The following is a 25,921-nucleotide window of genomic DNA, read 5'->3' as shown; positions in this document are numbered from 1 at the left end:
GTAATGTGCACGAGAGCAGCGGCACCATCTCCCTGCTCATTGAGAAGATTGATCAAATGCTGTAACACAGGAGAGGGGGCGGGGCCAAGTTCTGCTGTCTGTGTCAATAGATGCAGTAGCGGGGCTCAAGAGTAAGCTAGCATCAGGTGCCCCCATGGAAAGTGGCTTTCCGTGGGGGCACAGAGTGCCAGCAGGGGACCCCAGAAGTTGAGCATCAGGGCTGCTCTGTGCAAAACCATTGCACAGAACAGGTAAGTATAACAGGTATGTTTTTTAAACCAAGGCTAATTTAGGTCCCTTTCACAGGGGCGGAGAGAATTATTATTTTTATTTATTTATTTATTTTAGTTGTGGTACAGAGAAATAAACAATTTCATTAATCCATCAATCAAATGAATCCATTCAAAATCCAACAGCATTACTCCTATCTTAAATACTTCCACAGAAAAAACAATAACTAGTTATTTGAGATAGTCCCCATTCTATCTTCCATTAGACCTGCTTCTCTTGTATGCCCTGACAACATATTTTACTAAGAATAAAAACCTCTACATATCTGAAGAGGCAAAAGGAGAAAGTAAGAAGCCCCAAGAGGGAAAGCATTCCTAAGAGAAAAAAAACAAAAACAAAAAAAAAAACAAAAAAACACTGATAGGGAAGGAGGAGGAGTCGGAGTGGGAGGGGAAGTGTACCGAGGAAAAGGAGAGTTCACTATACCATCATCCAGGGAAGTGAGGGCACCCCCAAGGCCCCCCACTACTCTCTTTTCAAATACTCTCAGGAGCAAAGAGGGAACTCCCTTCTTCCAAAAATGTAAATGTATTCCATTGGCCCCAAGTTTCTAAATACTTCTATCGATTTTGAGCCGATAAAAACAAATCCTCCATCCTATTAACCTCTTCAATTCGTGTGACCCATGTAAGAATTATGGGAGGGCTTGTATCTCTCCACTGCCGTAGGATACATGATCTAGCAGCATTGATAAGACGGCGCAAAATTAAATTTACTGTACGTTTTCCCCGGTATGATTGAGATATGTAACAAAAATAGGGATGGATCTTCTGGGAGGTTATAACCAGTAGATTTCTGTGCTATCCACCGTATCTCCCTCCAAAAGTACTCAAGTTTTGGGCAGGACCAAAGAACGTGAAGTAGAGTCCCTCTTTCCTCCTGACACCTCCAACATTTGTCCGGGATCTCCGGAAAGAATTTATTAAGTAATGAGGGTGTACGGTACCATCTTGTCATTTTTTTTTAATTAGTTTCTTGGATTCTTGTGGATATTGAAGATTTCAACGGAAGATTTACTATCTGCCTATGTTGTGCCTGGGTGAATGTCCTGTTTAATGTCGTTTCACATTTCCTTATATACGGAGGGACATAATCCTCTTGGGGACGGGACAGAAACAGTCCGATGGAGCCCACACACTGTCGGATTATCCAACAACATGGTATGATCAGACATTTTCCATCGGAATGTCCGACCGTGTGTACAAGGGCTAAGGGTGTCAATGTTTGTTGAAATCTGTCCGGAGGTGGGAGTGTGTTAAGGAAATGTTGCAACTGAGCTCCACTCCAGAAACAAAGACAGAAACGGTCATTGGATGATGTTAGTTCAGGTAATGAGGGCCATGTCCCAGTCGTTATTTGTATAAAATGCGAGGCCTGAAAACACGGAGTCTGAAAGTTTCCTGAAGGGTCTCTCCTGTAGTTCCGGAGGGAAACGAGGATTCCCTACAGTAGGGTATGGGGGGGGGGGGGCAGACAGATGATAATAAAGTGGTGGAACATATTCAAGAGCAAATACGCAGGGTTGGGCCCAAAAGGTTGAACTCAGGTCTCCAAAGCACCAAACTGCACGACGTAATGGGACCTCACACTGCGATTGCTCAATCTTTGGCCATATTTTAGAGCATGCATGCCTACACCAGTCTTCTCGTCGCGCCATATGAGCCACTTGATAATATTTCTGCATATCTGGTAACACTACACCCCCATATTGTTTAGGCATCGTCATTAAACAGCATTGAAATCTGGGCCTTTTATGGGCCCAAATGAACTAAGTTATCATCTTATTAGTCTGTTTAAAGAATTCTGGGGGTATATGAATGGGTAGAGTTTGAAAGAGATAGGAAAATGTAGGCAATACTGACATTTTTATTATGTTACATCTACCGAACCAAGATAAAAGGCCCTGATGCCATTTAGAAAGTAAGACTTTCACACTACAGAGTAGAGGTGGAAAATTCAGCTCAAAGGTTTGTTCCAATTTAGGTGGAATCAATGTGCCCAGGTATTTGATGCCCGTATAGGTCCATATAAACCTAAAATTAATTTTTAGAGCGTTAATTTGGCTCGTAGTCATCGTTATACCCATTGCCTCAGACTTGGACATATCGATTTTTAAATTGGACTGTGCACCATATTGGTCCAATTCTCTTAGTAGGTTCAGCATAGATTAACAGGTTAAGTAAGGCAGAATAAAAGATCACCCGCATATGCGGATACTTTATGAAGTAAATCTCTGGTTATTGACCCCCTAATATCCAGGTTTGACCTTACAAAGAAATGGCTCTAAGGTGATAGCAAAAAGGAGTAGCGATAAAGGATAATGGTAAGGTAAGAGATGGAGAAAAGTTCAGATAGAACTCCATTTGCTTTTAGTTGTGCCTCCGCCCTTGTGTATATGCTCGAGATCTATCCTACCATCCTCTCCCCTACACCCACATACCGTAGGACTGAAAACATAAAAGACCAATTGACCCAATCGAATGCCTTTTCGGCATCCGTTCCCAGGAACACAGTGGATGTTTTAGAATGACCGGCTAAGTGGTCTAGATTTCACAATTTTAATGGTATTATCATGGGCCTCCTGCGTTGGAATAAAGCCTACCTAGTCTGGGTATACTAATGCAGTCAAATGTGGTTGTATATGTGTGGCTAATATTCTTGTTAATAACTTAAGGTCCACATTCAATAATGAAATGGGGCGATAGCTGCCACACATTGATGGGTCCTTATCCTCCTTCGGAATAATGGCGATATGCGCTTTCAGTGTTTCTGGAGTAAATCCTGTCCCGTGTCCCATTGCGTTAAATGTTTGTACCATCTGCTTACCCAACTGAGGGAAAAAAGTCTGGTAGTATTTATGTGTAAAGCCATCCGGACCCGAAGCTTTCCGGGTTTGGATGTCCTGATGGCCTCTTGCAATTCCTCTAAGGTAATAGCAACGTCCAACTCTTCTCGAATCTGTTCTGTCAAAATTGAGAAATACCTGAAGAGGAAATATATTCCTACATGATATTTTGAGGTTGTGATCTGGTAGGCAAATTATATATATGCAGCTAAAAACAGCCGCACATAAAACGCTGCTAAATCGCATGTACAACTGCAAGTGATCGCTGTGCCTGGAGTCTTTCAAAATAAAACAAAACTAGCTTTTAACAGAGGCAGAACAGACGCTTGTGTACAATATGCCTTAATGTCATTTTAGGAACCACTTTAGGAAGAATGTTAAATGAAACTTGCAAAAAATGATCAGTAAACAATTGACCAGGGCTGTCTTTAAGGCAGGGCAAAAGGGGCAGCTGCCCTGGGCCCTGTCATTGTTGTGGGGCCCAAAGCAGCTGTCTCATACTTGCCAAATATTCCAGTTTAAATTCCCTTGTCCCTTGAAGTTTTAGTCCTGTGCTGTGTCCTGATATCTCAGTGTGAAGTGCTGCTACTAATGCTGCCCAGCTCTGCCCTATTGTTGTGTACAGATGACTCACCTGCAGACCTTGTGTTTACATGTAACTAACCGCCAATCATATGTAAATAGGGCACCATTCATATGTATATCATGCCCCCTGCAGTGAGGTGATGATGTGCTGTAACCTATAGCAACCAATCAGTGAGCAGCATTACTGTACAGTAATCTCTAGCAACCAATCAACAAGCAGAAACCATGTGCTGTAACATCTAGCAACTAATCAGTGAGCCTTAATGTGTGCTGTAACCTCTATCAACCAGTCAGTAAGTGGTAATAATACACTGTCACCAATTGCTGCCTGATTTGATACAGTAAACTGATTTTAAGTCTAGCTGCTATTTATTTAATGTCTCAGAGCAGGTGGAGAGCAAAACTGTATGGGGGGGGGGGGGGCCAAGTAAATGCTTGCCCAGGGTCCAATCAATATTAAAGATGGCCCTGCAATTGAATGAGAAATGTTCACACAGTCAGGCACTTATTCCTATTCCAGCTAATTCCACATCCTTCCCATTTAAAACGCACAGTACAACGTAGGATTTCCTTTGTATTTTTTGGAAACAGTGCAGCGCAAGCTAAAATTCGCTTTTCATTTTAATACAAACCATTTCTACTTCTTTTCACAAAAATCTAAACATTTACAAAAGGTTATTTTTTTTCTCTTTTACTTTGTCTACAAGCTAGCCAGGACTTTAAAAAAGTAAACTGCAAGCTGCAGTTGGTAAATATGATTACATACCTGGTCCTGTATGTTTAAGAATAAAGTTCTCATCATCAAACTTCCTTCCATAGATGGATTTCCCTCCTGTCCCATTGTGGTTTGTAAAGTCTCCTGCCTGACACATGAACTGTGGGATGACTCTGTGGAAGCTGCTGCCCTTGAAACCAAATCCTTTTTCATGAGTGCAGAGACAGCGGAAGTTTTCTGCATAGAAGAAAAATAACGTACCTGCTTAGTACAACAATAAGAATTCAAATGTCAACGTTTTCAAAAAGAACAAAAAAACATACCATCATTATGCACAAACCTAACTATACATATATTTTCACAACAGAGAAAAGTACTTGTGTCAATCATTTCAAGGGCTCATGTGCATCTTCTCTAGTAACCCAAAGAGTTTGTTCTAAATAAGAACAATAAAAAAAAAAAAAAAAATTAATTGGTTATAGGTTACGGGGACACCTTTTGAAGCTAGAAAAAAAAAAAAAAAAAAAAGTGTTTGCACATACTGTATTTATCCTATCATGTTACATTGTTGTTATGAATTGTCTGTGTTTGCCTTTAGAAAAATCTTGCCCCATCTTATTCTGCAGCTAGAGCATGCTCTATGTAGTTTTTCCCACTCTTCATGCTCAGTCTCCATGCTCCACGTGTGCTGTATTCTGATGGGAGCTAGACATGCCATAATTTTTCTGACCTATCCGATGTTCATCTGTTATGATCTGCACAAGTTTTGGACTAAAGCTTTCTATGATCTGCAGGATGTAATTTGAATCGAGTCACTGCCTGCCAACCAACTGAGACTGAAAGTTAGAGGGATTGTAAACCCTCAAGGTTTTTCACCTTAATGCATAAGGTCCTCATTGGAGAGATTGATAGCAGCTTCCACATGCTGCCGCCCCCCCCCCCCCCCCCAAAGTCCTGCTGTCTGTGTCAATGGAAGCAGCAGCAGGACTCAGAAGCGTGCCCACACCAGTGCCCCCATTGTAAGAGCCTCTCTGTGGGGGCACTCAAGAAGAAAAGCCACGAGTGCCACTGAGGGAACCTAGAAGAGGGGGTTCAGGGCCGCTCTGTGCAAAACCCTTGCACAGAGCAGGCAAGTATGACATGCTGCAGTACCAATCAATGTCTAAAGCTATACAGCTTATTTTCCTGTTTTTATTATCCTGTTATTATTCTACCATAAGAAGGGTGAATAGAAGAGAAGGTATCTCTAAATTAGATACTAAAAATCAGGGATGTGTACTACTTTAATTATAAATTCAGGACTATTAATGTTATCCAAGAAGGAATAGCACACCAAAAAGGCAAGGATGCACCCAACCTTTGTTTGGTCCACTGCTGCTTCATTTAACAATGACCGGTCATGAGAACATAATACAGAATGCCATTGCAGAGCTCTTGAAAAAAAAAAAAAAAAGTTAGCTGTCTTCCTGGCCTTCTGTTTCAAACATGTTCTGAGTTAATAGGGGGTGAGAGTCAGAGTCACACTCTGTTGTCTCTTCATATTTCTATGTTAGAGAAGAGATGAGCTGTAAGAATCCAGCACCAAAATGGTCTGTGCATGTCAGGAGGTGAAGGTTTTTGAGCAGAGCCCTGGATCTTATGTTCTGACTGAATGTCCCATATCAGGAGCTCTACCTTCAAACGTCTTCTTAGTCAGAGACTGAGAAAGTATGAATGTTGGAATATAAACACCACCAGCCAAGCACAGGAGTCTAAAATAAAAGGAGGGTCCCTAAGCACTATCACATGAGGAGTACATGCTCTGCTGCTTCGAATTGGGAATGAAGTGCTAAAAATGAGGAACCACTGTGGACTACAGACACTGTGTGACATATACAGCATATTTATTTTGTGAGTAATAAAGTAAACAAAACCGAACAAAAACCACTGCAAGCCATATCCCCACAAAGACCATTTTTTTGCACAGAATATAAAATCACCAATGAATACCCTTTCCCAACAAAATCCCACCTTCCCAATATGCTCAGAGTGTTCCTTTGCAAACATTTTTGACAAGGATTACCAATAAATTCACTTACCCTCTGTTAAGGCAAAGCAAGTTGATGTAAATACAGTATTATAATATATATTACACATACACACACAGTAACCCAGTACAGTCAATACTTTCAAACCTACACAAATATACTTCCTATTACGTTGAATCATAGGTCTACCTTGTGCATAACAAAAAAAATTATATTGGTTAAACTTTCACAACTGGGTCTATGTGGTTATAATTCTGTGTCATTCCATTCCATTAAGTGTAAGTATATCTAATTCCATTGAGTGCTGCAACATCAAATACTGAACAGTGAAATATTATACATTCCAAAAGGAACACTGCTCCTTACAATCATTTCAATAGCTCATACAGGTTCCAAGGCTGACTTTCAAAACAGCAGTGGAGTGGATATTGATATTTCCCAATGATGGTCTCCACATAACAGATGACTCCAGAGTAATCAGTAATACCTGGTATACACTGAGTTTTTTTTTTATTCAACCTAGTGGGCTCAAAGCAAAAAAAACCTGACAGATTGCTATACTAACACAAGTGATGTTAGTACAGTGATCTCCCCTACTGAGCTATTGCATTCTGACAAGGGCACTGCTCCGACAGAATACAAATTGATCAGCGCTCTCAGCCATTGGGCTCCAAGAGCTGATAAGATGCTGTTTTTTTGGCAAGACCATTTGATAAAAGGCTGTTGTTAGACTGGCTTCTGTCAGACAGGCTGTAATCAAGGGCTGAATGTCGGCCGTTTCTGTTGAACCAGCAGGCCCATGTGTACCAGCCTTTACCATGCACATTATTAGGGGTGGACTGAATGGGTTTTTTGGTGCCGAAACCGATAATGGAAAATACATTAGGCTGAAAACCGAAACCAACCGATACCAAAAATTACTGGTGTTTAAAAAAATATTTTTATACAGATGGTCAGAGATTGGGGACATGGTACGGGAGATGGTCAGAGACTGGGGACATGGTACGGGAGATGGTCAGAGACTGGGGACATGGTACGGGAGATGGTCAGAGACTACAGACGTGGTACAGGAGATGGTCAGAGACTGCAGACATGGTACAGGAGATAGAGATTGCAGTTCCTATGGACGTTAGAAGATGATGACCAATCTGCCCTCTCGCCCTGACCCAGTGATAACCCCCCAGGACAAACCACCCCCCTCCATTAGTACAGACCCCCAGGACAAACCACTCCCCCTCCATTAGTACAGAACACCCAGGACACAGCCCCCTCCATTAGTAAAGACCCCCCCTCAGGACAAACCACCCCCCTCCATTAGTAAAGACCCCCCTCAGAACACACTACCCCCCTCTATTTGTACAGACCCCACCAGGAAAAACCAACCCCCCTCCATTAGTACAGACCCCTCCCAGGACAAACCAATCCCCTTGTACAGACCCCCCCTCAGAGCAAACCCCTCCCCCCTCCATTAGTACAGACCCCCCCCCCCAGGACAAACCAATCCCCCCTCCATTAGTACAGACCCCCCTCCCCCGCGGCCTCCTCCATTAGTACAGACCCCCCCCCTTGTAATACGGTACATAAAAACAGCAGATCGCTCCCCCCTCCATTAGTACAGGCCTCCCAGGAAAAACGGAGGAGGAGGAGGAGTCACTCTGGCGCTTCAACGCCCCCATCTCTGTGGGGTCTGGGTGAACTGCACCCACCTAGGATCGGCCCTAGTCCCGCCCAGGCCCTACCACATTTCCGGCGCCATTATTGGAGTTTTCTCTTTCGCCAAATTGCCGAAAAGGCCATTTTAGGTCCGATATGTTTCGGCGGGCGAAATCTTGGTGCATACCTTAACATTAGCAAATCCAGATAAACATTCTAAAGGGGTAAGTTCCACTGGATATTCTCAGCTGTGGAATACAGTGCTTCTTCTCTGACTGTGGATAACACCCTTCTCCTTTACCACAAGGATCCAGAAGTGTATTGTATACACAGATGGTTACCAGAGATGAGATATCCAGGAAATTATATTTGTACTCCTCCACACAACCACTTCTAAGAGTTTTCATATTGTTTGTACACCAGGAATCCACAAGTCTATTTTGGAGGTTGCAACCCTCATTGAACACAAATACACACTTTGTTCTTTCTACGCTCTTCTATTTTCATTTGCAATTCGCTGCCACTCTCAAAACTAATCTTTCCGGTCTCATAGCTTCTGTTTTCCTCTTCTCTTAATTACCCTCTAAAGTGAGTTTTACTTATCATATCTTCTTTAGAATTGATTTCACCAACATATTTTCTTCTTACTAACTGCACCGCACACGCCACAACTGGGAATATATAGAATGGAACTTTTGATGTGGAAGACAGCTTTCTGCAGTTAGGTTATTTGAGCTTCCTTAGTTGCTATGACCATCATATTGTATGAATACATTTTTAGATCTCAAATTCCATGTACAGGGGAAAGGGGCAGGAAAGCAGTCTCTCAACCCCATTCCGTACCACAAACCAAGCTTCAGTGTTCCATTATCATCAGTTTTGGATGCCAAAAATAGGATTTTTATATTTTACCTGTAAAATCTATTTTTATTTTTATTTTTTATTTTATTTTTTTTTAAGGTACATCACAGGACACAGACTCAGTAATTACCGATGGGTTATAGGGTATCACTAGGTGATTGGACACTGGCACATCCTAGACAGGAAGTTCAATCCCCCATATAACCCCTCCCCCTACTGGAGGTACCTCAGTTTTGTAGCAAAGCAATATAAAAGTGTATTAGAAGAGGGGAGGGACCTCTGTGTCCCGGGATGTACCTCAAAAGAAAAAGGATTTTACAGGTAAGCTGTTATAAAAATCCTATTTTCTTTCTCGTACATCACGAGACACAGAGACTCAGTAATTACTGGTGGGATGTCCCAGAGCAATGCTATCTGAGCAGAGGGAAACCACACAACATAGGGTGTAATCAGACCTGAGGACCCTGTACCGCTGCCTGCAGCACACTACACCCAAAGGCGAAGTCCTCATGCCTTCTCACATCTACCTGATAAAATTTGGTGAATGTATCAACTGATGACCAGGTTGCAGCCTTGCAGATTTGAGCCATGGAGGCCTGGTGATGCACCGCCCACGAAGTACTAATAGCCCTAGTGGAGTGCGCCTTGATTTGAAAAGGAAGAATCTTTTGCTTCAAACCATAAACTTGAACAATTACTTGTTGAATCCTTTATTTGCCTGTCCTCTCTTAGGACCCTCTGGCAATACGAACACATCCGTTTTGCTAACCTGAGCAGTCGCTTCCAGATAGGCTTTCATTGCTCTCACTACATCGAAAGAATGTAGTGAATTCTCTTCCATAGAGCAGGGAATAGGAAAAAAGGAAGGCATAACAATATCTTGGTTTAGATGAAATCCTGAGACCACCTTCGGTAGAAAACTAGGATGAGGGCGTAACACCACTCTATCCTTGTGCATTATCAGACACGGCTTTTTACAAGAGAGGGCCACTAATTCTGATACTCTTCTGGCAGAAGAAATGGCCACCAGAAAAATGAATTTCCTTGTCAACAGAACTAAGGGAATTTGATGTATCAGTTCAAAAGGCTGCTTCTGTAAAGCTGACAGAACCAAATTCAGATCCCAGGGGTTCAGAGGCGCCTTAACTGGAGGATTAAGGTGCGTTACCCCTTGTATAAAGCTTCAGACCAAAGAATTCGAAGCAAGTGGACGTTGAAACAGAACCGATAAGGCCGAGACTTGGCCCTTGATGATGAACTTTCATGATGGTTTTTTGACCAGAAAAATATGGGAGTAAAACCCTTTCCCCTCCTGATCTTTTGGGACCTGGGATATTACCTTCTTGCATCAGCTCTTGTAGAAGAGACTTCATGGCCAGAGCCTTCTCCCGATCCCTTGGCAGGTTTGTGATGTAAAACAGATTTGGGGGCCTTTGTGAGAATTCTATACGATAACCCTGTTTGATTAAACCCAGAACTAATGGACTTCTTGTCGTTTCTTCCCAAGTTGTCATGAAATCCTAAAGTCTCCCACCTACTGGGAGATGGTCGTTTTTTAGGGGTTTGCTCTGGGTTTCTAAAAAGTACCCAGCCTCTGCCTCTTCCTCTCTGAGGATTCCAGGGTCTTTTCTTTGTCTGGTGTTTTTCCTTATCAGTCTGTCGAAAAAGGACAAAAATGTTTCCTCTGCTGCACCACTTTCTTTTTCTGTGGGAAAGCTTTCTTATTATCTGCAGTCCTGTCAAGGACCATTCCCAGTTCTGGCCCGAACATCAGGTCCCCTGAAAAGAGGATTCCACACAGTTTTACTTTAGAAGACGAATCCCATGACCAAGTCTTTAGCCAAAGGGCTCTTCTCGCTGAGTTAAAAAGCACAGGGGACCTGGCAGACATCCTGGGATTCTGCAGAGGCATCTGCCATATATATGACGGCCTTAAGTAGTATAGGGAAGGACTCCAATATATCTTTTCTGGAGGTACCTGCTACCACATGATTCTTAAGTTGGTCTAGCCAACACTCCAAGTTCCTAGCCACAACTGTAGCTGCCATTGTTTTCTTCAGTAGCCCATCTGCCCTCTTGTCCATTTCATCTTTGAGAATCCCCATATCCTCAAAAGGCTAAAATCAGTCTTCCTAGACACTTGTGAAAAGGCAGCATCTATTGTTGTTTTTTTATTCCACACCAATTCCTTATTTTCCTCAAAAGGAAACCACCTTTTAAAGGGCTTTAGAGAAGAACTGTCCTTTTTCTGGATCCTTCCACTCCTTTTTAATAGTGTCTGTTAAAACTTTATGCACAAGGAAGACTCTGTGTTTAATTTCCTCCAGCCCCTGGTGCATCTTGTCATGTACTGACAGCTGGGCTTTTTCTTCCTGGATCTCCAGGGTAGTAAATTGCTTTGAGTAATCCACCTCCTCAAGTGAAAGCTTATATCTAGATAATCTTGTTTCTTCTTCCACCTCCTCATGCTCAGAATCAATGGTTGAGGGAGGAATGCTTTCTCTTTCTTCCTCGGACTCACTTTCCACCTTCAAAGAAAGCCCAAAGGAAATAGGCTTTTCCATGCTCTGAGGGCATTCCTAAGGGTAGGGAACTGTCACGGTCCCTACCGTGCCATGCAGAGGTATTGAACATATGACTGCATGTTTAGTGCTCGTTACTTTGCTTCTGAGCCACACCTCAGTTCCTGAGCACACACACGGCCCCCCCGAACACCATGGGCGGATGACCTCCAGCAGCCCATTAGTCCTGTGAGCTAGTGAAGGAAGGGACACCGGAGCACCTCCCTCTAGTGCAGGAAGGTGCTGGGCGGGTCTGAGTACAAAACATGAAGGTACTGCCAGAACCCCCTCATTGGAGAGAGCACAGCCCCTCTGGTTCCCTAGCAGTGCTTCCACCATGGCGGAGGAAATACTAAAACTGATGGCATGGTGGAAGCAGCTGCTTTTAAAAGGGTGTTGTCACGCAGTGCTTCTTGTGAAGAGGTGGAGCTACGCTCTCTCCAAGGAGCTGTCCTGAAAGGCGAAGGGAGAAAAAGAAGGACGACATTTGAAACATTTTAAGTAATACCCGATATCCCTTTTCTAACCAGTTTTGCCAGTCATACATGGTTTGCTCAGAGGTCACCCTTGAAAGTCTGGTGAGTTTTCTCTTATGTTACTGACTGCTTTGCAATATTTAGGTGTGTGACTGAATCCTTGCTACACAGCCATCATTGGATTTTAATTACATGTTAAATCTATTGGTGCACCCCAAAACTGTCAACAGCTTTGGTTGGTGCTGGCCTTTTCGTTACACAATTACCATATTTTTAATATAGCCACTGGCTTCTCATTGCACAGAGGAAGGTTTTACAAAAGGGAACAATGTCAGGAATTGTGGGCATCTATAAGACATCTCATTCAGGAGCTTACCTACTGTCATTGGAACAACATCAGCACGAAGCAAAAATCTAACACGCCCAGCAGGCTTGTTTCCGATTTTGATGTCCATGTAAACTTGAGGATTGGCTCTAACCTTTTTAGGGGGCGGCTCTCCCTACATAAAAATAAATTGTGTAAAATTAGCACATTCAAAATTTTTCAATTTACAGCAACACATATTATTCAAGTATTCAAATATTTAAGGAGAACATTTTATAAATATAAACATATGCTGAAAAAAGTAAACACTTTTAAAAAGTAACCTTTTAGTATAAACCTCACCAATTAATTAGTGGATCCAGAGACATGAAAAGCTGAAGAAGCTGCAAATCTTGACTTGCTCTATAAGCAACAGTTTGCCTGCAACGTCCCCCTTTCCCCCACATGCCCAGCTTCAGTGAGGTAGTCCTTCACATTACTAAGCAATGGGAGGTTTGGTGGAAAGTGGGGGTGGAGCCAAGCTCTACTTACAGAAAAAATAAATATATAATTGCGGCTCTCTAGATTGGAGGATCTATTGATGTCATCATTATGATATGTAGTTTTCACCGAAGGCAAGATTTGCATTTTATTTCCTTGTATTTCAAATTAAAAATTGTTTTGGTTTGTGAACTAAAATTTGTAGGAAATTATTTAAATAAAAGGAACAAATCATAAAATGTATTAATCTCTAACTGTAACTTTAAAGTGTTACCTCCTGTGCTGTTGGTTTGGGTGCTTCTGTCCCCTCAGCCGCTTCATTTTCTTGTAGCGTTTTTCCAGAAAATTTCTTGAGCCAGTCATCGTCAGACCACACTAACATCAATTTAAAGAACACAGTTGAAGAAAGTTGTTGCAAAGTACAGAGGCTGATTTGTACAAATAAAAATACAGGGGAAAAAAAAAACACACACACACACACACACACACACACACACACACACACACACACACACACACACACACACACAGAGAGAGAGAGAGAGAGATGTAAGTGTTTTCTTCTAGTACAGGGTAATAAAATTAAAATATGACACACATCCACACAAACTAACCTGCCTTAGAAGAACCTTCCTTTAATCGCATGGGTTTTGCCAAATTTACTCGTATTGTTCTTCCAAATAATTCAGATTCAGTCTATAAAATAAAAGTCAGCATTAACAAACTAAATTGATATCTAGTATAAAGATACTGTATTTTGCAGCCACTGATTACCTTTATAAATACATATGAACTTTTCACTTGAAATGGCTCTAACTGCCTCCTATAGAGATGCTTTGCTAATAATAATACACATGCACACAGCACCATCTAGAGGTTAAGGTAATTATTTATAAGAGATAAAAGGTTACCAAAGATGCTAGAGGTCCAAATGACTAATCTGGGTTAACACACAGCTTGACTACTATCTATAACATACAACCCCCAATATATCAATGCTATACTGCAGAGTATCACCCCACAGTGGAGGAAGAATTCAACCAAGCCTGAAAAACCTTCGTGAATTTCTTTTAACATGCCTGGGATATATATGTGGCCTTATATGTCATTGGATTGGACTATAGCCTTCACCAAGCCAAGAAAATATACCGAGAACGGGGGGGGGGGGGGTGGGGGGGGGGAACCTGTTCCCACTTCTAAGAGATCCCCCACTGCAAGATCACTCGGAAGTAAGTTCGGCCCCCTCCTCTGCCGGGCAATTCAGAAAGTGCATGTGCAGTAGGGAACCAGCTGTGAAGCCCCGAGGCTTCACTGCAGGTTTCACTTACAGACATTGGTGGCGGCAACTCCCGAGAGCTGAAGGAAACAATCGACTGGGGTGCTGACATCGCTGGAATCCAGGGCAGGTAAGTGTTCTAATATTAAAAGTCCGCAGCTACAGTAACTCCACTTTAACTTTATTTTTTTTCCATTTTGAATCAGGTAAAACACAATATAGCAGGTTTGTAAATTTGTCATCAGTAGGAAAGTAATGTGTATACAGACATGCTCAAGCTTTACAAACATTGTTTTTAATTTAAACAGACAACAAAACACATTCTAGTCATCAAATGACATACAATGACAATACAAGTGTAAGTGCCGATCCAGGAAAATAGGATTCTTTTGTACTCACAGTAAAATCCTTTTCTCAGTAATTCACCGACTGACAAAGCTTCTCTCTTTATACCATTGGGTTGTTATGCCACCTTCAGGAGAATACTTGGCATTACATGTTAACATGTGATAAAACTAGAACTTTCTAGTTTCGCCCAAGGGGCGGTCCCTTAGGCAACAACCCCTCAGCATGCTACTACAGCCTCAATAAGTCAACAATCAGTATAACGTAAAGAAAAATATGGATGGGCGGGTGCTGTGTCAGTCGGTGAATTACAGAGAAAAGGATTTTACGTTGAGTACAAAAAAATCCTATTTTCTCTTATATTCACCGACTGAAACAGCTTCTCTCTTTAGACCACTGGGATGTCCCCAAGCAGTGCCAAAACAAGGGATGAGAAAACTTCATCCACCATGGCATGTGGGAGCTAGTACAAAAACTTTACCCACAAAAAAAAAAAAAAAAAAAAAAAAAAAAAAAAACTACAGTGCGAGGGGAAAACCACCACAAAAAACGGTGCTCCTTAACAGAGAAGCACTACCCTCAAACCGCACCAAAAACTGTGGTAACGTATGCAACAGTGCAAAACTTAAGGGTACTGTGTTTTTACCCCAAAAAACAGGGGAAAAAAATTGCATATGCAATTGCAACTATACAGCTGCCTGCAAAACTTTGCGGCCAAAACAGGCATCACCCGATGCACTGACATCTACCTTGTAGAACTTTGTAAACGTGTGGACAGATGACCAGGTCGCCGCTTTACATACTTGAGCGACAGACGTTTGATGTCGGAAGGTCCAAGACGTTCCGATTGCCCTCGTGGACTGGGCCATGACCGGAAAGGGGGGCACCTGCCCATTCAAGGCATAGGCTTGTACTACAATCTGTCTGATCCACCTGGAAATGGTGGCCGAAGAGACTACCATGCCTTTCTTTGGACCAGCCACCGAAACAAACAGGAAGTCTGACTTCTGGAAGGGAGCCGTGGCAGACAAATACACCTTCAGAGCCGAACCACATCCAGGAGCATGAAGGGCCACCTCCTTAGGATGTGTCGGTTTAGGACACAGAGATGGTAACACAATGTACTCATTGATGTGAAACGCAGAAACGCAGAGACGCGGACGCAACACCACCTTATCCTTGTGGATACCAGATAGGGCAAATTGAGACAGGAGGCCAGAAGATCCACGTCTGGTGTGCCCCACCGCAGGCACAGTAGCCTGAACACCTCCGGATGCAACGCCTATTCTCCTGGGTCCAGCATCTGACGACTTAGGTAGTCCGCCTGCCAGTTCTCTACACCCGGGATGTAAATGGCCGACAGGGCCGGTACATGTCGCTCTGCCCATCGAAGTATGTGAGCAACCTCCTGTGCGACGGCCAAGCTTCTTGTTCCTCCTTGGTGATTGACGTATGCCACAGCGTTGTCTGACTGGATCCTGATCGGACGCTCTTGCAGTCTCATTGACCATGTGGAGAGGCATAGCCTGATCACACTCAGTTCGAGCAGATTGATCGGCAACTTAGATTCCTCCATCGACTAGTGGCCCTGAGTCGACTGAACTCCCATCACTCCATCCCAGACGAATAGGTTGTCATCCGTTGTGATCACCGTCCATTTCAGAGGTAGGAACGACTTCCTGGCCTGAGGCACCGGGGACCTCAGCCACCAGATCAGGGAACCCGACTAACTGGCTCACATGGATCTGTCAATCCCAGAACAACAGAGATTTGTCCCACTTTGTCAAGATCTCCTTCTACAGGACTCTGGTGTGGAACTGGGCATATGGTACTGCCTCGAAAGGAGGCCACCATGAGTCCCAGGACTCGCATGCAGAAGCGCAGTGAGGACCACTTGCGGTTCATCAGTTTTACCGCGGCTCAGAGTCTGCAGCTTGTCTGAAGGGAGAAACATTTTCACTTCCACGGAGTCCAGCAGCAAGCCTAGGTACTCCAAACGTTAAGTCTGTACTAACACCGACTTTTTTAGGTTCAACAGCCACCCAAATTCTTGCAGGGTCTGCATGGTGATCACCACATCCTCTTCTAACTCTGAGGCAGAAGAAGCTCTCAGGAGGAGATTGTCTAGGTAACCCACGATCACGCATCTTGGATGTCTAAGGACGCCAGGGAGTCCCGTTGATAGAGTGCAGCGACTACTGAGCGAACTGATTCCACTCTGAACCTCTGCACTTTCAAAGTGATTGCTGGCTTTTAGATCCAAGATTGGACGTACCCCTTCCTTCTTGGGAACTACAAACAGGTTTGAGTAGAACCTCTGGAAACGTTCTGATTCCGGAACAGGTACAATCACCCCGCGATTCAGCGGGTCCCTTACTGCCCCCAAGAGGGCCTCCCGGCGAGCCGGGAGAACGAGTATGCTGGAGAGGAAGACTCTGTTTTGCGGCCAAGAGAGGAACTCTATCTTGTAGCCGTAGGAAATCAGATCGCAGACCCATTGGTCGGACAGTTGAGAGGACCACCAGACTGCAAACTCCCGAAGGTGACCCCCTACCTGAGTTGGGTGGGGGAAAACCTTCATGCGAAGCTTTGGGCAGACGAAAAAGCCATTTTTGAGTGGAAAAAGAGGGCCCTTGCCTACGGCGTGGCTCCTCAGCCTTCCTGGCCTGTGGGAGTAGAGTACTCTTAACATCTGTGGCATTTTTAATAATGTCATCCAAAAGAGGCTCCAAAGAGCCGGTTGCTAAGGAAGGGAAGATCCGTCAGGGCTTTTTTGGATGCCTGGTCAGCAGACCACCATTTCGACCAAATCAGGGGCCTCAGCTCCACTGCTGACACTGAAGCCCTGGATATCCAGGACCACGTCACAAATGTACTTAAGGCCATGCACTAGTTGGTCTGCCATTTCCACGCAAACAGGAGAAGCCTGCTGTTCTCCCAATTCGCAGGGGGGGGGTCAGGCCCGCTTTTTGGCACCTTGCCCACGCACCGCCTCCATCTTGGCACCGAACAAATTGAGGACCACCAACAAGGCGTCCAAGGGCACTGAGCATTCCGCAGGCGAACCGCTTGCAATTGCCTGGATTTCGGGGGAAGAAACACCAGTTTCTGAGGCCATGCTGACCCTACCCTGTCTGCCACCTGAAGGGGACTTAGGACAGTGATGGTCCCACCCTCCTTACTGCTGCTGGCTGAGGGGCTCTTTCCTGCAGGACTCATCGCCCTGACAGGTTCTGCGCTGTCCAGCAAGTAGTGCCCGTGTTCTCTGTCAGCTCCCAGGTGCAGAGGAATCCGCTCTGTGTCATTCAAAGCTGTTGCTAATGGCGCTGAAACTGCTCAGCAATGTGCTCAGGCTCAAAGAAAACAGCCACCCAGTGTCCGACATAAGGAAATAAAGCACTGGGAAAATGGCCGCTGGAGTACAGGGACACATGCTACCACTAGAGAAAGCTGAAAAATGTGCTCAGGCTTCTAGAAAATGGCTGCCGGCGTCCAGTATAAGGACACATCACAGGGAAAATGGCCGCCGAAACACAGGAGAGCATACTTTCCCTTGCCCATACTTAAGATGGCCGCTGACACTGAAACCATGAGGGACAGAGCTAAACAATGGCGGTGAACAGCACTGCAAAGATCACAGGCACCCCCAAGGACATGAAAAACAGGACTCAGGACACAGCCAGCCAGCGCAGCACCCCCACAGGGGAGAGCCCCTGCACATGACACACACACACACACACACACACCGCTAGAAAGCCACACGTAGCATTCCCACAGGGAGGGGGGAGGGAAGAAAGGGAGAGGGAGAGAAGAGAGGGAGATGAGGGATCCCCGAATCGACCTCCCAGGGAATGCCCAGCTGCTCAGCCCCACCGAGGCCGGGAGAGCTGTACTTAGCAGTCCTGGGAGACATTCCATTACAGACCCACTGTCTGATCAGTACAGGGTGGCTGCTGGCCTCGGCACACTGTGACACAGACATCAGTAGCCTGGTCATATGTGTACCCCAGAGCATTAAGCTCACCGACCACCTCTGGAGCTGAGGTTCATCGTGGCCGACCCAGCGCGGAGCTCTGGTCTGCACGCGCTCAATGGCCAGGCTGGGGAGACTACAAGGATAAGGGTATCCAGCCTCTCACCCAGCCGGCTGTTGATAGCAGATCACAGGATCTATCACCTTGCGCAAAAAGCAAAGCTTCTGCAGAAAAAAAAAAAAAAAAAAAAAAAAAAGGAAGGACGGACCGATGGGCCCATCAGGGTTCCTAGGTCCTTCTCCTTCACTAGGCAAAATAAAACTGAGGCTGCAGTAGCATGCTGAGGGGTTGTTACCTAAGGGATAACCCCTTGGCCGTAATTAGAAAGTTCGAGTTTTATTATCACATATTAACATGTAATGCCTAGTCCTCTCCTGAAGGTGGCATAACAACCCAATGCTAACATTTGCATTTTGTACATAAACACAAAATCCCAAAACATTACATATTTTTTGAAAATAGAGGATCAACAGAATTCAATATTAATTTAAATGTCACACAATATTTGTGCATTTATCAAGCCTATATTTTCAGTAAAAAATACACACATGGGTTGTGATTGTCTGTCAAGGTGGTGACACCTTGGTCATTGTGCTGGGAGAATGCAGTGAATGTGCTCTCCATACAAAAACCTTTCCTTACTATAACGCCCATTCTCAACCAGTGCTCCATTAAACCCTAGGGCTTCTCCACAGATTGCTAGGGGTTCCTTGAGCTGTGGCTGATTGTCCACCCAGTTGGTGGTGCCTGCACAGGATCAAAGCCACTTTTAGGTGTCTTGGGTTGCATTCTCTTACTGTCCCGGAGATAGGGAGGTTTGTCCTAGGGATGCACCGAAATTTCGGCCGCCGAAACATATCAGCTGAAAATTCCATTTTCGGCAATTTGCCGAAAGGAAAAAAACGGCCGATAATTGAGCCGAAAATGGGATGGGGGCCTGGGTGGGGCGGAGCTCCGCCCCTGGTGCCGCCCATCATGGGAGATCTATAACGCAGGAGAGCCGCCTCTGCCGCCTGGCTCAGTAGAGTGTCGGGAACATCACAGCTTTAATTTCAATACCTGTGTGTTCCCCCGTCGCATGCCGTCGCATACAGCCCCTCCCCCTTGTCCGGGGAACTGTGATAGACAGATTACCCTTCCAGACTGGACAGGTGATCTGTCTATCGTAGTTCCCCGGACAAGGGGGAGGGGGGGCTGTATGCGACGGGGGAACACACAGCTATTGAAATTAAAGCTGTGATGTTCCCGGTGCTCTATTGAACCAGACGGCGGAGGCGGCTCTCCTCTCTCTTCTCTGCATCACTGGCTGCACGGGGGACAAACACACTTATCTCTTTTATCATGCCGCCAGTCTCTGACCACCTCCCGTACCATGTCGCCAGTCTCTGACCACCTCCCGTACCATGTCGCCAGTCTCTGACCACCTCCCGTACCATGTCGCCAGTCTCTGACCACCTCCCGTACCATGTCGCCAGTCTCTGACCACCTCCCGTACCATGTCCCCAGTCTCTGACCACCTCCCGTACCATGTCCCCAGTCTCTGACCATCTCCTGTATAAAAATATTTTTTAAAAACAGTCATTTTTGGTATCGGTGCTGTTTCGGTATCGGTTTCGGCCTAGTGTATTTTTCCCCATTCGGTGCATCCCTAGTTTGTCCCCATTGAATTTCTGCTTTCGTGACAACTCAGAATATTTGATTTCCCCCCCCACTTTCGATCTGGGCACCAAAACTAAGAGGGGTGAACCTCCCCAGTGGGAACACAGACTGCAGTCAAAACTCGACACATGACCTGTCCCGCATGCGATACCGATTCAAATTGTAAAATGCTACAATAAATGGTTCCACGGTGCAGCCGATAGAAAAATATTTTGTTAAACGATCTGGATTTATTCAGCACAATTGCTTAAGCTACAGTATGTTTAGAGTCTGAATTTTAGAAAGGCAATCCGTGCTACCTAAACCATTAATATAGCAGAAGTAGTCCATACCATGTTATCAATAGCTGCAGCAGCATCCTGCAATATATATAAAAAAGTTAAATCAATAACCATTAAGTGTAAAAGTACAAAAATATGATCAAGAACCCAATGACTAGATCTTATCCCCCCCATACATGTACTAAAATACAGTACTTATTCATCTTACATGTTAAGGTGTTATGTTTTTCTTAGTGTTACTGACACAGTATACAATAATATTGTACAAATTGAGTGCCCCAACAAGTCTATTAATCATAAAGTTACACAACATACTATATACACATGTGCTAAACTTTTACATGTGACGCTTCAAAAGCGCGAGCAAAAACTTAAAAAACTACATGTACAGTGTATATACAAAATACAGGCTCAAAAACAGACAGTCCCAATGAAACACGCAGTGATTTTGATTGGTTGCCCCACCCAGAAATCATTAGTAGCTACTAAAGTAGCTAAATAAAATAACAGATGCCCACTGACCTCTGGAAGCTCAAACTCCACAAAAGCAAATCCTCTGTGCTTCTCTAAACAGATAAAAAGGTAATAAAACAATAGTTTTAGGTTTGTTTGAAACATATATAGAACCTATTGTACATCTGGCTTGAGGCACTACACTACAGACCTGTTCACACCAGAACGCAGCGCAGCAAACCAACGTCCCATGCGCATTTCCCACACTGCACTAGCGTTCTGCAGCGGGTTATATGCACTGCTAACGACACCCCAAATTCAGGTCACAAACACAGTGCATTTGCCTGCACAAGATCGTACGGTACATAAGTACCATGCGATTCAGTTGCAGTGCATTCTGTTAAAGTAGTGCATACTTTAGTGCAGTGTGATTTCAGCCCATTCAAATATATAGGCTGAAAATGTACTGCACTCAAATTGCACGGCACGTTCCTGTGCAACTCTTGGTGTGAACTGGCCCTAAGTAAAATAACAGAAACCAGTAACCACTGTTTGTTAGCTGTAGTACCATATTATGTTATTAAGCAAATTATGCTTTAGATCAACTGCATTTTTATTTACACATGATTAGATGATAGAAATTATCCGAGCATCCCCTCAGATCTAGCGCAAAGGCACTTGCACAGACTATTTGTGTCAGCTGTGTGTGTCCATTCAGAAACGGAGCCCTGACTGGACCCCGCCCCCTGCTCATTAGCTCACTGAGTGATTGACAGCAGTGGGAGCCAATGGCAGGCTGCAGCCATCTCAGCCAATGAGGAGGAGAGTCCCGGGCAGCTGAGTTGCTCATGCAACATCGCTGGATAGAGATGGGCTCAGGTAAGTATTAAGGGGGCTGCTACACACAGAAGGTTTTTTTATCTTAATGCATTACTATAGAAAACCTTCTGCCTTCACAATTACTTTAAACTTTGTCTGTTAGTAAACTTGAGGGCAGGGATTGAGGTGAATGTACAATATATATGTAAAGCGTTGTGTAAATTGACGCGCTATACAAGTACCTGTATTAAATAAATAAAATAAACTGCAAGCAGGCAGACGCTTTATTGAATAAGAGAAATGCAATGTCTTTTTTGCAATAAAATACAACCACCTGCCTGCTCGCAATGTTCTCTGGCGTTTTGTGATCCAACCCTCCTATCCTTAACAGCCAAGGAAGCTGCTTTTGTTTGATTTGTAACTGCCATGAAGCTGCACACGTGATCAGTTATGACACCAGCCATCTGATGGTTTGACAGTTCGGTTGAGGACACAAGCAAATATGACAGTTAACAATCCCTGCATTCCAGGACTAACTTTTTTTTTTAAACTGTTAACTATATGGCTTTAGTTCTGTTTTATGATTTATTGCTGTTCAGGGGTTCTGGGCTTCAGCAAAATGGCAACCTCCAGCAAAAAGAAACAGGAGCAATGCTGGAGCCAATTTACAGCACACACAAATTTTTGTAGCACAATTATTAATGTGAAATGCATATTGCTAAAGAACATTCTTTTTTAATGAATTCGTTATGGGTAATGTAACGCTTTAAAATAGTTCATTTTGGCGATTCTCGTCACTAATTGCTTCAGGAACTGTCCGTATAAACTACATCAGCTACACAACATATGCATTAAGGATGAGCTCTGGCGTGTTCGCACAGTCCATGTGCAGAAGCCCGCCAGGAAGTCGGCACTGCACTAATCACAGGCAGTGAGACATTGTCCCGATGCGCGGCTGCAGAGATCGGGAATTGTCTCACTGCCTGTGATTGGCACAGAGCCGACTTCCTGGCAGGCTCTGCACGTGGGGCGTGGGTACACATCAGAGCTCATCCTTAATATGCATTGCTGTGTTCCAGAAGCAGCCCAGGGGTTTCTCAGAAAAATCTTAGTCTGAGCTCTTAAAGACATAAACAGGAAGCCTTGTATTTTTTTTTCTTGTATTTTTAATCAAAGAAAATAAGGCATCCTCAGATCGGCTGAGGTAGAGAGGCAGTTGGATGATCTCCCACCTCAGCCAATCAGAGGAAGGCTGGTATTCATTCATAAAAATATGAGGCTTCCTGTGAATGGCAGAGAAGCGCTCATCTGGACTGGATTTTGTTCCAGCAGCAAGTGGGAAGTCCCTGCGCTGCTTCCTGAACACAGCAGATTTCAAAGGTTGAGTGCTTGGGAACATACAGTATAAAGGTGCAAGTAATGTACTGGGCAAAGTTTCCCTGGTTGAGGATAGCGTTGCAGTTTTATAAAATCTGCCATGTTTAATACTAAGGATGAGCTCCGACGTGTTCGCACAGCCCACGTGCAGAACCCACCAGGAAATCGGAGCAGCGCTGCTCTAATCACAGGCAGTGAGACATTTCCCGATCTCTGCAGCCGCGCATCGGGGCAATGTCTCACTGTCTGTGATTAGCGCAGCCGAGCTCATCCTTATTTAATACCACTTTAATCCTGTGTGTCCTCACAGTTCAAACCATGTGTTCCATACTTTGTCAGAGTCAGCCAGAATAGGAGCAATCACCTGTCTCATAGTCCAGAGGGATCTGTATGTCTGTGATGTCTCCAAAGGGGATGAAGGCTGCATGCAGGATCTTCTCATCCACCTCCTCAGCTAGTCCCCCTAGAAATGACAGGAAACGACAATGAATGATCCCCCTCCTCCCATACAGAACATGGACTGACACAACACGTCCTCAGCTTCCAAATTAGTTCATGCAGTCACTCAACTCCTAGGCCGTCCATAGCTCACACCCTCCCAGCCGGCTGACACACCAAGCTAGGCTGGTAAACACGTATATCAATCATAAGAACAAATGCCACTAACCAACGTATAACACCCGCTTGGTGGCCGCCATATTGCCTGCGATTTGTTACCTTTACCCCCTGACCTCTCAGCAGTGGTACGTCACGAGGTGCAGAATGTTGGCGAACACTAGAGGGAAGCACGTAGAGCCGCACTGTGTCTCCGCTCTCGAAACTCCATGTTTCCGGAGAATCCCCCTCAGCACTGTGCATAATAGAGTGATAATAAGGCAACCGATAACCCGGACAAAACACAAGCACTCAAAAATATGGAGTTGTACACAATAATGCTAGCAGGCAGAGGTGTTTTTTTTTCTTCAAAATTGACGTGTATATAATTCTTGTTCTACCAACAACTTGTCTGCATGTATTTTGTTTTTTGTTTATCCTCATGTACATAGGCACACTTCAATACTGGATACTTTCACCCCCTTCCTGCCTGTTGCATTTTGAATGACAATTGCACAGCCATGTAACACTGTTCCCAAACGAAATTTTTATAATTTTGGTCCCCACAAATAGAACTTAATTTTGGTGGTAATTTGATCACCACTGTGTTTTTTTTTTTTTTTTTGCACTCCAAATAAAAAATTAAAAAAAAGAACGGAAATTTAGAAAAAAATGTTTTTTTTTGTTTCTGTTACAAAACTTTGTAAAAAAGTACGTTTTCCCCTTCACTGATGAGCACTGATGAGACAGTACTGATTTGCACTGATAGACAGCACTGATTGGCATCCCTGGTGGGCTCATCTGGTGGTCTCCAGTGGGCATCCGATGGGTCTGCGCTGATAATCAATGCGTTGATTATAAGCTCAGACCCCCCCAGTCAGGAGAACAGCCAATCGGCTCTCCTCTACTCGCGTCTGTCAGTGTGAGTGGAGGAAAAGCCAATAAACGTCTCACATGGTTCACATGGTAAAGAGCCTATGTCAGAAGCTCTTTACCAGGATTGGAGATGTGATGTGTCAGACTCACATACCACACCACGGAGCGCTAGTGGCTTATCATGCTGGACACCATATGACGCCCAGTCAGGATAACTTAACCACTTTTCGGCTATCATTTTGTTATATGGCAGGCAGGAAGTGGTTAAAATACTCCTATCTATGCTGGATGTTTCCCGCTAGGAGAAAAATACAGCGCAGAGAAGGTACGTTTATTGGCATATGACATACAGAAGTGCTTGTGCATAAATTCAGTTTATTTTAATACTCCTCTATTGTAGCCACTAGATTAAAGCGGCTGTAAACCACACTTGGTCATTTATACATACAGGTATGCCCATAATAAGGCTTACCAGTAGGTAAAATTAATATATCATAAACGTGCACCATTTAGGAGAGATATTCACCCTGCATGCAGCCAGTGACCTCACTGGCGCATGCACTCTGAAGGTCCAGCATACCTTGCTGGAACTTCAGAGCTTCGTGCCGGAACCGAGGGCTCTCGCACATGCGCTGTAGTGATGTCATCGTGGCTCCAGCCAATCATCTAGCCAGAGTGCGCGAACCCGGATGAAAGACTGGGGAAACATGTCAGCCTTCTCAGCGGTGACAGTACAGCGCTGGAGGTCTTCGTTCCATGGTGAGTATTTCACAGTGTTGGCCTGTCCATAAGGGGTGCCGCCCCCCAATCTACACGCAGGGCGCCGGATTTTACTTTTTTTTTTAAAACACATGATTAGAGCCCGAGGATCTAATTGGCTTCAAAATAGGGTGGGCTCTGAGCACACCCAGTTGTATGACAACACAGAATTAATATTCACTATTGTCTTCCGAATTCTCCTCCCAGCCAATCAGGAAGCATGTCCTGAGGACTCCATTTGCCAGGGAGTCTCAGAACCAGCTTTATATTCGGCCGGGGGGAGAAGCAACGGACCTGACTCTTTCCTGGGCAAGCTGAAGCAGCACTACCCTGGTTCCTCATTATCTGCCTCCTAAGGTAAGGCCTCTGATCGCCACCTTCCCAGCCATCTCCCACTGGGGGGAGGGGGGTGGGGAATTGTCACCTTCCTGTCCCATCTCCTGGGGGGGGGGGACCCATTTGTGAGCTCTTCTTAGATGTGCTCCGTTTCATGGGGAGCCACCTGGCAGCTTGATAATTGGCTGTACTCGTCCACTCTTCTCTCCATCCCTTCCCATGTTATATAGTGTATACAGTATATAATATTAGTATTGCACCTCACACCCCTTTTATACCCCTAGTATATTTCT

General features: G+C 44.4%; 1 protein-coding gene across 2 annotated transcripts in view; it reads right to left on the bottom strand.

Annotated features, from left to right (window-relative positions):
- Positions 1–23,849, bottom strand: part of PPIE (peptidylprolyl isomerase E) — a 28,484-nt gene extending 4,635 nt beyond the window's left edge. Inside the window, exons 1-8 of one of the 2 annotated variants that reach the window (XM_077482095.1) lie at positions 23,731–23,849; positions 23,428–23,526; positions 20,937–20,980; positions 20,466–20,492; positions 13,434–13,515; positions 13,094–13,194; positions 12,391–12,514; positions 4,488–4,673 (exon numbers count right to left, since the gene is read on the bottom strand). In XM_077482095.1, the coding sequence (XP_077338221.1) occupies positions 4,488–4,673; positions 12,391–12,514; positions 13,094–13,194; positions 13,434–13,515; positions 20,466–20,492; positions 20,937–20,980; positions 23,428–23,526; positions 23,731–23,761 (694 nt within the window). In that variant the 5' untranslated portion in view covers positions 23,762–23,849. The remainder of the gene's footprint in view (positions 1–4,487; positions 4,674–12,390; positions 12,515–13,093; positions 13,195–13,433; positions 13,516–20,465; positions 20,493–20,936; positions 20,981–23,427; positions 23,527–23,730) is intronic. The other variant, XM_077482096.1, reaches the window with a different exon arrangement.
- Between the last annotated feature and the right edge of the window lie 2,072 nt (positions 23,850–25,921).

Source organism: Lithobates pipiens, unplaced genomic scaffold, assembly GCF_037356315.1.
Source record: "Lithobates pipiens isolate NorthernLeopardFrog02 unplaced genomic scaffold, aLitPip1_a1.2 Scaffold_16, whole genome shotgun sequence".
NCBI classification, from domain to species: domain Eukaryota; kingdom Metazoa; phylum Chordata; class Amphibia; order Anura; family Ranidae; genus Lithobates; species Lithobates pipiens.
The sequence above is the reverse complement of the archived record's forward strand: the minus strand, read 5'-3'. Positions and strand labels throughout refer to the sequence as shown.